Source organism: Schistosoma mansoni, chromosome 3 (genome assembly GCF_000237925.1).
Source record: "Schistosoma mansoni strain Puerto Rico chromosome 3, complete genome".
NCBI classification, from domain to species: domain Eukaryota; kingdom Metazoa; phylum Platyhelminthes; class Trematoda; order Strigeidida; family Schistosomatidae; genus Schistosoma; species Schistosoma mansoni.
Window position 1 is genome coordinate 15,223,336 of NC_031497.1, and position 14,970 is coordinate 15,238,305.

At 31.5% G+C, this 14,970-nt stretch overlaps 2 protein-coding genes across 2 annotated transcripts in view; one reads left to right on the top strand and one right to left on the bottom strand.

Moving 5' to 3' along the window:
* Positions 1–385: 385 nt before the first annotated feature.
* Positions 386–13,469, bottom strand: Smp_123480 (putative serine/threonine kinase; the record flags this gene model as incomplete). Its single annotated transcript, XM_018799381.1, has 4 exons — positions 386–478; positions 7,245–7,915; positions 8,306–8,642; positions 13,254–13,469. The coding sequence occupies 4 exons, from the start codon at positions 13,467–13,469 to the stop codon at positions 386–388; spliced, it is 1,317 nt and encodes a 438-aa protein (XP_018651175.1).
* Positions 13,470–13,785: 316 nt separating this feature from the next.
* Smp_123470 (nalp (nacht, leucine rich repeat and pyrin domain containing)-related) overlaps positions 13,786–14,970 on the top strand; it is a gene marked incomplete at its 5' end in the record, with an annotated part of 33,581 nt that continues 32,396 nt past the window's right edge. Inside the window, one exon of the mRNA XM_018799382.1 lies at positions 13,786–13,941. Within this exon, the coding sequence (XP_018651176.1) occupies positions 13,786–13,941 (156 nt within the window). The remainder of the gene's footprint in view (positions 13,942–14,970) is intronic.

Below are 14,970 nucleotides of genomic sequence, written 5' to 3' on the forward strand. Positions count from 1 at the left end.
AAAATGGTCAGGGTTAATAAGTGAATAATTAACAAGGTGAAAACATGACTCATGATGGATAGGTGAACTAACTTGTCCAGAAGTTAGAATAAGGCATATGGGCTTAACATAACAACAAACACTACAGTATATCCAACTGTTCTATCACAGGCTCCATCGCGAAGCCAATGTGATGATTTGAAGTATTTAAATTATAGTATAAACTAGTTATCTCAGCAATCACGCAATTTAATCAAGAAGTATTTGATGAGCACGAACGAATGTACTGTATTTCGAATTCAAAATCAAGCAGCCATCAATACAAGTGAATCATTGGTTCATTCAAACACCACAATAATATCGGATTATGAATTATAACTGAGGATAAATATTTATTAAACATTTGCTAATCTTTATCTGTTGCTTTAGATATCTCTCTTGACTTTTTTTCTACATCTGAATGTAAATGATTAACATCACCAGCCAAACGTGAATCTAACTGATGTTGGAAAAGTAATTACAATGACTAATGTATCAGGAATCTTCAGTGACTGGAAATCAACCCCATTAGTTGTTTCATAATTTACACAAGATACATCTATTTCTCAAAATGAAATCACAGTTTTGTTTTATCTAATTCTCACTCCGAATTCGAAATATTTAGCCTAGCCAACAACTGATTACTAGATTGGATTTCCAACTGTTCTCCTAAATTGAACTTTGCTGCTTGTTTTTGTTGTTCATGTACAAAGTCTTTGAACCTCTGATAATTTTATCACATTATTCTTTAAAATTTTTATCTCTCTCTACATTCAAAATTAGTACTATGTATATAACTGAGTAACAAAGTTCAATATGACAAAGAGACTGATTTTCTGGAAAAGCCAGATTCTTGACCAGGTTATACTCATCTTTACCAATGTATGTTAGGAAATGGTCCTAAGGTTTTTTCTATTTTCAGCATTATGTTAGCATTTTGGTCGATATTCAAAGAACATTACATATGTCTGGTCTGATTATTAACGTGTGACTTGTTGAGTTAATTTAACCTTAAGAAAAATCGGTTCCCACCTAACTATTATTTTGCTTTTTGGTTTCTGTAGTGGAAGTAAATTTAAATATATTCAAAGAATTAGCACAAACATATTATAAAGTCAATTGTACTGGGAGTCGAGTTCATCTTCATGCGATATTTTCCTCTCATCACGCTTCCTTCTGTTAGTTATTTAATGCTACTTACCAATATTCAATAACCCGTTTCGTTTTTAATAACATTTGAGAATATTCTTGACCATTGGCATAAGCTGACAGTATCTAGTTTGTTTACCATTGTGATTTTCTTAATACTTGCGACATATATTCCCAATTCTAGTATATTTATTGATTGTTCGTCTTATTGCAACAATTTTCATATTTTATTGTTCTTCGCTCTCACTGACACAGTAATTTCAACACACCTACAACTGTCACTTATGTTATGGTATAGTGTTACAAACATATCTATACATTCCATTAGGGAAACACCATCCTGTGACTGTACAGGAACTCACCAAATACTATGGGTATCCCACAAGTTAAAGTTTGAATTGTATTTCATTTTATTTCGTAATCTTGCATTTTAGTTTGCTGGATTTGAAGCGTCACTCGATCGTGGGGTTGAGGTTTCGATTGGGAAATAACACTTAAAATGAGTGAAACAGCACCTTACTAGTCCATACCCACAACATTCATATCAATTCCATATGCAATTTCCATTCAAATCAACAAAACCTTTACAGTTCAAGAGACTGAATGTTCGAGAATATGTCGAAGAATTTTTCTGTTGGATATCTACTCAGTGTTTCACTTGATAATCATTAAAATATTCAAAAAATCTATTTGCTATACAAACCGATCCCTTGTTCTAGGTGGCTTTTGTCAATCTTGTTGTGAGTTCAAAAGTTTCAGCACTAGCACGCGGTAATTGTAATAAGTGTTCGGAAGCGATCAATAGTTGGTGTTAAAACAAGGTTTTGTGATTATTAACATCAACTAACAGAATATATATAGACAAACTAAAGGACAGGTGATGTATTACTTGAGGTTCAACCTTGAGTAGTTTAATTTTTCACTCTATATTTAAATAAACCCATTGTCACTACTACATTATTCCATAATAATTAAATCGTTATCAAAAAATAACACTGACAATAAATCCGTTGCTCATTTATATGACTGCATTGACAAACCACTGTTCATAATATTTGAAGTTTGAGTGAGATGTACATTTAAATTACAACGAAAAATACGACTGAACAAGAATGTTTTAATTTGTATAACTGATTTTATGTTTCACTTGAACTGACTATTTACTCGATTGTTTTGTAGAAAAGATGACGTTTAAATTTAAATAACTGTACTGAAGAATTTTACACATTTCTTGATAGATAATCATTTGTACATTGCTCAAGCACTTTTAGAGTCCCGTAGATAAATAAATATATGTGAGCACAATATAAAGATATGGACATTTATTTTCAAGACATATTTATTTTTCAGAAAACAAAACTTCATTTTAAAGCTCTGGAAAATCGTCAGAAAAGTTCAGAAAACAATCAACTACGTTCTCTTTTAACCGAATTTGTTAAATGTCAAATATGTTGCTAGTTTTGAGATCATATTTAAAAGTCTTTTCAAACTACAAAGTTTCCTGAAATCCTATAAACATTCTCTATTTTTTGTTCTGTAAAAAACCCTAGAGTTTACCTTATGTTTTTATTGTCTATTTCCGTTGTCGAAAACCAAATGGAGTCCTATAATTGGTTAGGAATCTAGTGTTTTAATATATTAGTGTATTGAACTATAATTTAAGCTAAATACAAACTATTATAATTCATTTTAAATAAGGTAAAAACAATTAATTTATACTTTAATTTTTCAGAATTAAACTCTGGATATGGAGTGAATAAGTCACGTTGAAATTTTTAGTATTTAAGTGTGAATTTTGTGAACGAAAAAACCGACTGGAAATTTACATAATTAAAAATATTTATGATGATACTCATGTAGATGGCGTCGAGTCTCGATTGACTATGATCACCACTACAATAAGATTAGGCGCCCGAAAACGACTTGGTTCCTTTGATAGCTCGTAAACCAGAAGGTTGTAACTGGTCCAGATAAAGTATATTTATTGGCGATCTCGTGGTATCGAAAGAATACCGAGACGTGCCAACGAGTACAGGCAACAAGGGCAGAGCGTAAGAAAGTTCGAACGGACGAGGCGGGTGACCGAACGAAAAGTGATTTTGATACAGCTAAACAAAACGAGTACAGTAGAACAATCACTAGTACAACTTGTTATAATAATAATAATTGTTTCCATTATACCAATCGTGTTCTCGTGGAGAAAAGCAGGTCACTACACTCAATTTATATAGTTTCAATATCTTACGTAAAATATAAGTTTATCTTTCGAAAGAATTCAAAATAGATAAGTGGCAGGACCGTCAATATTGAATAAAAAATAATTTTGTGAAAATGTCCATCCATGTCATGCAAATTCATCATCTGATTAAATCTATTTACACAAGAAAGTTTACTTACAATTCACTTTAGCTTTCTGATAGACATGCATATGAGATTAATGAAAACTCAAGTATGATCCTAGTACTTTTGTTCATGAATACCTTAGAACCATTACTTTTGTTTAACGGAATCATGATGTGTGTTACGCTCAAGTTTTTAGAATAGGATAATCTGTTGAAATAGTACGCTAATTGATGAAGCCGTGAATTTTCATCAGGTCGGACAGATTATACTATTATAATTGGGAAGCAATATCGAGGCATCTCTTCAGGATTCAGATATTCAAGTGGAGACTGATGAATGTCAGTTCCGTATATAGGAGACATGAAGATGTGAACCCTTGCTAATGTACATTCATTGTTTGGTTTTCACAAGCATTCGTATAATTCATCAAAATTATTCGGTTTAATCTTTGTCATTTTTATTTTAGCTATACTCATTTGAGATATTGCAATTTGGATTGTTACCAATTTGTACCAGATTCTATTAAGCCTATAAATAATTTTGATGAAAGTTGTCAGAAAATTCGATTTCTTTAAGTGACACAGTTCTATTTGAATTTAGTAAGTATTTATAAACAATTATAAATGATGAATATAATGATACAATGAGTGACTTATACTTGATACCCAACTTATTATTTTAGTGTGCCATTCAAATTTCAAAAATGTGCATTTATTCAAAGTACAATTAAAAAGAGGACGAGAATGAAAACAATTTTTAAAGCTAAAAATATTGGATCATAGTTATTAACTGCATGCAAGTACTAATTAGTTTCAGCTAAAACATCTCAGTATCTATTAAGAGTAGGTAGTTATTGAAATGATTTTAGGCTTAAGGATAGTCCTTCTTTATATATAACTGTTTAACCTAAATAGTTTATAAATCGAACAATCAGATAATAATAATAATAATAACAGACTAAACGTAACACCCATATGTGAGTGACGTCAAATCATTTCTCATGTATCCATCATGTAATTGTTGTATTTTTTAATGAGCTTGTTAAATAGTGAGAAAAATTAGTGTTTATCTTGTGTTATAGTGGTTTAATCCTAAACTTCCGCTATTTGTTCTAATAAGCTGTAGAGTTATTACCACCGGAGATTCTGTAATAATAGTCATATTAACTGTTATTTATCGTCAGTTTTACTTCTAAACCCGCCTAGTCTTTTTTTTCTAATATTAAGAAAAGATTTCGTCCAACTTACTATATAAAAAGACTAAACGTTTTTGGGAGTAGTAAACAGTCACTTTTAGAATTTATTAATTCTTCTAAATTAATAATATTACATACTGTTCTCGATTGCTTTTATTTGAATTTTAGAGACAATATTTTGCTTTGCTACATAGACTACAGAAGTAAATTATTAGGCTGCATGGTGAATTTTTGAATGTTACCATAAATATTGTTGTGGATATACTTTTGAAATATTGCAAATAACAAATGGTGTTCTATAAGATATAAACTATCCACTCTAGTTAGATATTTTGTTTGCAGTTTTAATTAGTTAAATATAACTATTTATATTTGGATGAGCTAAAGAAATGTGTAATTGAAAGCTTCCGATCTATTTTTTTTCTCGAATGACATGATAGAAATTACAGATAAGGAAATAGTCGTTTAAGAAAAAACCAACTATAATAATTTCATCAATAATATTTACAGATAACTCAATCAAGTAATTCATTAATAACTTCATAGTGAACAAAAAATACTAATTTTCTTTATTCACTATGGTGACTAAATAATCAATACAAGAAACATAAGTGGTATACTACAATAATTATAATTCCATATTATAAATATTGTATAGTTAAGCTATTAGTCCTGTACAAACCAATTCAACATTGATAAACATCAATTCGAAGCAAAAACTAATAATGATAATAATTTATTCTGTAGTTCATTTCGTATTTTATTTAGGAAGATTCTTTAGAGATTGGTTTGAATAGTGGGTTGTATTCATTATAGATTGATTTAAGTTGAATTACCATTAGAAACCAGGTAGCACTGAACAGTTGTTTCGTCTCGGTTTGGGACTTCTGAGCAGTGTATATACACGAGCCTGCTACGGGGATTGAACCTAGGGGTCCTACATTAGAACAAATTGGCTGTCCAGTGTACTAGATTTTTAATAAAACTTTAATGTTCACTAACTGAAAGCTTTGAAAATAAAATTAGTCTTATAGCTCAGGTAAGCACTAGTGATGCTTTTAAACTCTTTCACCATAGGTATTAATTTAAACTACAAAAGTTTCTTTATCACCTAAAAATAAATATTTTCAATCTATAAAGACAGATTAATCGATTAATGAAAAACTGAGCTTGTCTAAAAAAGAAAGATAAACATATAAGCGGCTAAAAGCTATAAATAACAGCAACATTTGACGTTTATGAATGTTATAAATGATAATACAAAATAAGAGCCTGAGTGAATTCATTTTACGACGCTATCTTACTCATCAAAATATACACATCCTAAAGACTATTCCAGTAAAAAACAAAACAAACACAACTATAGTAACAGGATAACACAAAGACTTTATTTATCTCAAAGACATGCATCAGTTACTCACAGCTTAAATACAGTAATATTATTAATTATTTAAAAAAAAATTAGGATGCATATATACTTTATATTATGTTTACTGAAGCAGGTGATGACATATTGATAGATTACAGTTAAAAAGTAAAATGATGTTTAAGAATTTTATGAAAGATTCCAACTGACATTTTCATATATTTTAGCTTTTATTAATCTACTTATATTTTATGATTTCTTTATTTAAAAATGATTTTAATGATTGTACATATACATTTTTCCAAATAATAAATACGATCGTATTTAAGCAACAAGCAACTAAAGAGTAGCTCTTTGAAGTGAATAAGTAATTATTTATATTCTACTACAAACATCATTCCACTGCTAGCCCCTATCCATCTTTGATTACAATCCTTGTGAATTAAGGCTATATCGAGGCAATACGCACAGTATGCATATATGCCAATTAGAGACTGACCAGTTGTAGTCCTAAAACATCAATGGGAAGATTCAAACAAACAGTACTAAGTGAATTTAAACTTCACCCCACCGCACAAGCAAGTGGCTATCAGGACTCAGTAGCTGAGTGGATAACGCGATGACGTTTGAAGCGAGGGTACTGGGTTCGAGTCCCAGAGTGAACATCAACTCTGAGATACAGGTACATCCAGCTGACGAGTCCCAAATAGGACGAAACGCGCATCCTGGATTCCACTGCTAGCCACTATCCATCTTTACTTACAAACATCATTCTGATTTCAAGAAAACTTATAAAAAAACCAACAAACAAACAAATTTGAAAAGAGAACCTTGAAATTTTCTTCATGATAATGCAAATTATATACAAATCAATTTTTAATAAATCTAAAAACAAATTGAAAAGTTACAACAAATATGACTTAATTAGTTGAAAGATAGTTTTATATTACAAATCATTTACATTTGATCAATTTCATAGAAATAAATATTCATTGAACATTGAAAGTAGATTCACTAAAATTAAACTTTTAAAAAAGTTTTCTATCCATTAAACAATATTCAAATAGACTAATAATAATAAGGAACGCAATAACCTTTAATGATAATCATTACATTTTTATTAATCAATTGAAATTTATGATGTGAATTATATAGATATCCTCATTGATTCACCTTTTCAACATCTTGTTTACAGTTATTCAATTCTTTATGGTATTGTTTCATTAATTCAAGTACATTCGTTGTAGAATATGTATCAGTTGTTTTGAATTGAGAAAATGATGATGGTCTAGAAATACACTTATGAGTATTACTATTGCTACTACTACAAGAAGATGGTGTGATAGAATTTCCAGGAAAATTATTAAATGAATGAATTGTTGATAAATTCATTTGTTCATATTTCAAATCTTTTTGGGATGCATTTAAATTATTATTCACTAATTCATTTGAATTATACACTGGGTAAAATGATAACCATGGATCAATTAGAAGTTGATTAGCGGTTAAACGATAAGCTGGATCAATAGTTAATAAGCGTATTAAGCATTCTTTACATAATGATGTTACATAATTGCCTAATTTTTCTATTGTCTTTTGTATATTAGATTGATTTAATTCATTCATTAACTGTTTTTCATTTTGTGAATTGAATGGTGTTTGATTTGTTAACAATATGAATACAATGATACCTAAACTCCATAAATCACATTGACGTGTATATGATCGTCCATTCAATACTTCCGGTGCCATGTACAATAACGTACCACATGGATTAGCTAATACTTCTTCATTTTTACGTACTTCTATAGCTAAGCCAAAATCAATTAATTTTGTTTGTAATTCTTCAGGTGGATATTTCTCTTCAACATTTATACAATGATTGTCATCAAGTTGAAGTGATGGGATTCTAGGTTGGATGTTTGAACTATGATTTGTTTTTGTATTACATTCTAATAATGCAGAATCATGTCTAGAACAACCAGGCAGTGGTTTTGTCCTTGAATTCACTGATTTATTTCCAGGAAATACAGATGAGCATGTTGTTTCAGTCGTTATTGTTGTTGTCGTTGTTATTGCTGATCGTGTATCGCTGTGATTGAAACACGAGTCATTATGCAGTTCAATGTGTTCAATTTTAGGTTTTTGATGTTTAATTAGAGAATCGAAAGAAGTTATTCTATTGTCCAATGAATATTTAAAATTTGACTTAGAGTTCACCGGAGGTATAGCACGAAAATCTAATTCTACTTTGTTTAATAACATAATATTTCCAGGTTTTAAATCTCTATGTACAATACCTCGATTATGCAAATAGGATAAAGCTGAAGCTATTTGCTTTACAATAGCCACTACAATATATTCTTGTAGCCCAGTATTTTCTGGTAATTGTTTCATACAATGATCTAATGAATTGCCTTCACATAATTCAGTAATGAGGAATATAGTTTTTGGTGATTCAGCAACAGATAATAGCTTTATAATTCCAGGATGTTTAACATGTCTTAATATTGATATTTCACGATCTAAACGAGCACGTTCACTTGCAGAGAAAGAGTTTATGCGTGAAATCTACAATGACAATAAAAAAGGGAATTGAAGATATTGCATCAAAGATATGAAGCTAATTTTACTTTAACAAACAAACGATATTGTTTCTATAGGAATGTGACGGTTTGTTTTTGAATAAAGTTGTTACTACCTGATGGTAGTAAGTGGTAATAGGAATGAGGTCACACATATTTCTCAGTTATGTTATTCGTCAGCTGTTGCTAGCTTGACACACATGACTTGAAGTAACTAATCGAACACCTTCAATTTCTCCCAATGACATTAGATCTCATATCTAGCAGGATGCAGAAGCTATAGAGATTCGAGCCACCAACCCATAATTTTTCCATTCTAAAGAAGTTTATTGTACCTCTGTCATTTGTTCGGCCAAAGAAAAGTTGACGGACAGTCTTATCAATGCTGTCTACCCTTTTTTCTCTTCCTTTATTTACTTCTTATACATCTCTGTCTAACCGCTGACATAGTTAAACTGATTAACCACCCATTCATTTCATATAAAAGTTTAATTCAAATCCCACTGCCAAAATATTTGCTCATGTTATTTATTATTGTTATCATTACTACCACACCTGCCATTTTACTATTACTTTATACTTATTATGATCAGTTATGTAATTTATTTATTTCATAAACTCATAAAGTGCGTTGGTTGATTTAGTATTTCACATATGCACAGAAATATTACTGTATATTAGAAAGTAAAGAATGATGATTTAATTGGAAACAATATTGTTTGCTTATATTATGTTGTTTTAATTTACATGGTGTGACATATTAAAGAATTGTTTTTTTTAAAAAACCATCTGAAATTAAGAAATAAAAAGAGATAAATTTTGATTATTACACTACTCACAAATTAATCTGTGTGAGAGACTTGAAATAGTTTTATGAATATTGGGCTAAAAAGCTCTATTTATTTAGTGATTACAAAACTCTACAATTTTCATTGATATTTTCCATAAAGATGGACTCAGTTTTAATAAAAATAGTAGTAGAGTAATACAGTAATTGATGGATGACAGTATATGAAAAAGCGATTACGTATGTAATTTCGAAGGTCGATCTTTTGATAGAATAGATTTTTATGAATTTAAGAAGGATCGGGGAGATTATTTATCACAAAGATGATTTATACCACAAAGTGACTTAAATAAAGGTAGTGGATGTGGTCTGTTGAAGAGTTCTATACTATGACTAGATAGATGTCTAGCGTGCTTTTCACTTTTCAATATTTATCTTGTTGAAGTGAGTCGAATGAATAAAACTGTTTCGTAACTGATGAAATTCCGGCATAATATACAGTATTTGACCTATTTTTACTCATAAACAAAATTAATTTCAAATTTACTAAGTATCTTGAACTAATGGAGATTAACCAGGTTCCGCGCTAAATATAACTGGTTGACTGAAGTTGTAAGAACACACTAAGCAAACAAACTCCAAATAACTATCACATGACAAGTTTGTTCAAAACGATTTCTCATTGATATAGTGTATAGAAAAAACACTACATAATAATTAGGTCAGTTATATGCGTAGCCATAGCAAGCGATTATATTCATAATCAAACAAATGGAGCAAATGACCAAAGTTATGAGCTTTATTTTAGGTAAACCTAACATCATACTTAATATAGGTTAAAGCACACATGTGCACACTAAGCTGGAAATAAATTAATTATACTTGCAAATCAGATATAAAATACCGAATTACTGTTAAACAGGAATATTTAATTGAATAAAGACACATTCCCACATAAATTAGTGATGTGTTGATCATTCTGAAATCTAAATTATAAACGTAATAACCAACTTTCACAAGTTTTACATATTTAGTTAACAAATAACTGAAGCAAATCGTGAGTAGTAATCATGACTAATAATATTACTGTGTACCAAAAAAGTGAAGTTACCTAACAATGGAAGAGTATTTGATGATGTATGATGTTGAATCAGTCTATTTATTTATTCATTTAAACACGTAAATATTGGTACAAAGGGGCACCGAATACACATGCACCACACAAGTCATTTGATTTGTGTGTGGGCTATGATACTGCCCAGATGCCCAAACTGAAGCAGGTGGTTTTCTTAGGGGATCACACACCGAGCCTTTGACCTGAGGGTCTGATCCACAAGGCAGTGGAGCAACGTCAGGAGATGAAGTCCCATGGTAGCCGGTGACTAACAGTTGGTTCATACGCCATTTGTTCCCTTAGGATACTGGAGCCCATGTACACCATTGGTTTGGAATCAGGGTTTTCCAACTCCCCCTAGGTGGAATTTCCGTATCGACCAACCTGTTTAAAGCGCCGGACATTCGCTTTTCGTCCTCTCAATTTCGTAAACAACACCCCCACCACGAGAAGGCAGTGAGTAGGACTTCCCTGGCAGAGGCTATATACGCGTGATCATGTGAGAACATTTCTAGAGGGAGAGCGGACTCTCCCTATTCTTGGCCGTACCAGCGCATTTGGGGTTGAGTCAGTCACTAACTATGCCTGGCATAGATGCATGTTGACTTGAGTCCCCGTCAGTCATTAGCACCAGATGACGTCAAAAATATACAAAGCAAAAGAGGAATAAAAAACGTAGTAGCAACGACAGTGAAGAAGATTATGTATCAATAGTAGGGTTTAAAGAGACGAAATGGAAACGTTTACACAAAGGAATATTGGAATTCAAGATCTGGAAGAAGAACAAGAGTGAGACTGTCGGCACTGTTGGGAACGACCTTCAATCACTTCACTTAAAGTCTCCGGTCAAGTTTTAGTGCATTTTCTTAGCTGTTTAAGCTTTACAAAAATATTGGCAGAAGTCTATAATGCATTGGTTGTCCATTTTTAAGAATCTTCATTAATAGACCATTCTATGTTACTGTAACACAAGCTCAGTTAAACTAGTCAATAATATGTACATTCCGCTAGTAGTAGTTTGTTTAATGTTTAAAAGAGGAGCTAGCAGTTAACAAATCTTCTTTATTAGATTTCATTACACATATATCATAGACTATTTTATTCAGTCTCGATAAAACAAAACAAAATAAACGAAAAGTTTTCATATACTGGGGATAAGACACTGGCTCTTACACTAATGTATACTATAAATTGCAAAATCGCTTTCAACTAAGCAAGTTGCTGGTTAAGAAAATATTTTTATTTGAAAGTTTATAGATCATAATACTGCTGGTCAAGTGCAAGTTGCGTTAGATAAAATCAAAATACTGTGCTAAAAAGTTCTGAAACTATCTAGTTAGATAACATTTATTCCCCAAGATAGTCTTTCAGAGACAAATCAGGGAAACATGCCGGATTGAAAAATAAGATAAATGCGTAGCAACTTTATGAGCCACTAGTGATCGAATGATGCAACTTAACGTCCAAAGTCGCCGAAATTTGAAAAACTTCTCCTTACAATTAGTCAGAAAGCCAGCTTTACCACAATAAAACTCCATAATAATTTATATTAAGTGATGTAAGTTTATGTCAAGCCTGTAATACATGTCCTTTCCCAGATAATCTTACTAATAGTAAAACGTTTGTGGTGGTGTCACAGTGATGGTCACACAGTTCACGTTTGATGGAAATTGGCCTCAATTGTGTGCAAAAGGCTGAAACTTATTAATTTTTTTATTATCTCACTTGCTTAAGTGGTATAAAACAAACGAGTCACCAAACTGGTGATAATTTGGAAAATGGTAGCCATTTGGAGCGAGTTTTCCGATCGCTCTGTGAAGAAAGGTTTAAATTTTATCCTGATTCACATAGGACTAGCCGTGCTCAAGCAAAAGACGAGCGGTTTATGCAAAATTCAATTGGTATCTAAAAGATCGTTGACAAAAACTCTCAAGTCTTTCTGAAAAGAAAATTAGTTTGACATCATATAGTAAAAGATCTTCATACTACAGCGTTTCTTTTTATTAACTGTTGGTTTTTACATATCATGTCCAGCTTTACTACACGAAAATTTATTTTTATGAGCAATCATTCGTAAACATGAAATAAAAACCAAACAATTAATGTTTATAGGTTCAGTAGTATTGTACATTTGAATCAATGACGTATTTAGATGATGTGCTTTGTGTTGGGGTAATTGATTTATTCATATATGTTTTGGCGTTGATTTATAAATCGATATAGAAACGTAACAACGCTACATATTGAAATAAAAGATATAATTTGCTCGAAGTTTCAAGTTAATAGAAATTTTTTGTGTAAGTCTATATAAATGGTAATATTCCACTGAATAAAAAATGTGTCATAGGCGTAGAAAACAAGTATTTGGAACAAACTGACTTTTTTATCACGCGAACGTGAACCCTTCAATGACTAATGAAAGAAATCCCAGATTATACGAACGTATGTGTGGCTTCATATGGTCATATCTATTTCAGGATAATTGTTGACTGGTATGCTTTACAATTGCGTGATTAGTGACTTGCTACACCATATTTCCATATATAAGCATTACGTACATACTTTTCAGAAGTCAGATGGAATCGCAAGTTAGGTTTTGGTGCGAAACAGATAAGCAATGACTTACAAATAATCAAAAACATATGTATACATACAAAATACGGCAAACAAGAATATCGGCTTCTTGCCGCACTTACTTTCTTAATTGCACATTTCATACCATCGGTTTTTCTCAAAGCATGATAAACAATGCCGAATGTACCTTCACCCAGAACTGGACCAATTTCATATACATCTTTTAACTGCGAAGGGGTATTAATACGAACATAGACAAAGCCACTCTTCTTCAAACTTGTGCTACATAAAGGTTCTTGTTCTGTTTCATCCCCGGATGCACTGCTTATATTTTTCATTAAATCGATTCATCAAACAGCTTCTATAAGCTAAACATGTTAGAGTGATACACCGAATATTTTAAATGGTTGCCAAACTTATAAAATTATGTTATTAGTTGGTAAATAATAAATAAAAGTAAAATAAAAAATTGGTGAATTGTTTGATAAACAAATGAGGACTATTTTGTTTAGAACGATAATGTCATAGCAACCAATGTCAAACATTTGATTTTCTTTTATGTTTTCGCTCTAATTTTTACGTCTCAGATTGGACTAATGCTCGTACCTTTCACATACTGTCATTAGAAGTTTATTACTTTGGTAACGTATATCAATGGGGATAAACGAACAAGATCAAGAAGAACATCCTATCGGACAGAAAGATGAAAATACTGTTGTTCCTAGTACTCCCATTTTTATGGATCAGGATGACAGTACAAATTTTGCCAACACAATGAAAGATAGATTCAGAAGAAAAGAGCAGTCGAAGGTGACAGGCAATTCACATATAAAAAGATGCAAAAGGCTTTTGTCAGCAAAAGGTAATGTCGTTAGATATATTTACCTAAAAGTTTCTGAAATATAGATCACTGGTATACTGACCCAGATCAATTAGAATACCTAAATGATTGCAGGTTACGTGGAGCTTTGCCCTCAGGGTACTTTGTTCGACATCTAAAGGACGAGAGCCTAAGCCTGAAATATAGTGTTTTAGGACTTAAAAAACTCAAGCCAATTTTTTCCAGCATTTCAAACAGCTTGAATATAACACAACTGGATCTTACCAACTCCTGTCTTAACGATGAGGTAATGATGCTGCACAAGCATGTTTAACACAAGTTTGATGAGTAGAAATGGTTGTCATATCAACTTCAGTGGGAAATTTTAAAATATTTCTTCCAAAGGTTTGTTTCGGTTAAATTCATAGGCCTTGTGGCAGAATATCACAACACTCTTCCTGTATCTAAAGAACCGCAGTATAACAGTGCCGAGACGTGTATGGAGATTTTTAAGTAGTTTGAAAGATTGTTTGCAAACCATTTTCCTTGTTCTTTTAAGCAACTCGCCTTTGCAAATACTCATATGTTACACATTATGAATCCACTACTTTTGTTTTGAACCTGCAGTTTTCTTAGTGTTGTCCTTGTGCGATGAAAAGGATGCTGGCGCTCCAAATTTAGGGAACTTCTGCTATAATTCCTCGTTAGATCTCTAAGGAAAACCACGTTGTCATTTTTGTCCCGAGAATTACATATAAGCTAGATGGTCAGTCATATTTTTCCTAACAATGATTGTTAAGTCTATTATGCGTGACTTTATTCTCAGCTTTTATGCTTTGAATCTGTTTTTTTATTTATTTGGAATTGGACTCGAAATTATCTTAAATAAAGCCGTGAAATGTCTTGCAAATAAATCACGATATTTAATGGCTTTGTAGCTGTAAATAAATCCCCAAAATCAATAGCTCTGTAAGTGTTCGGCATCCGGTGCTGTCCACATTAGTTTTAATGGACTCACC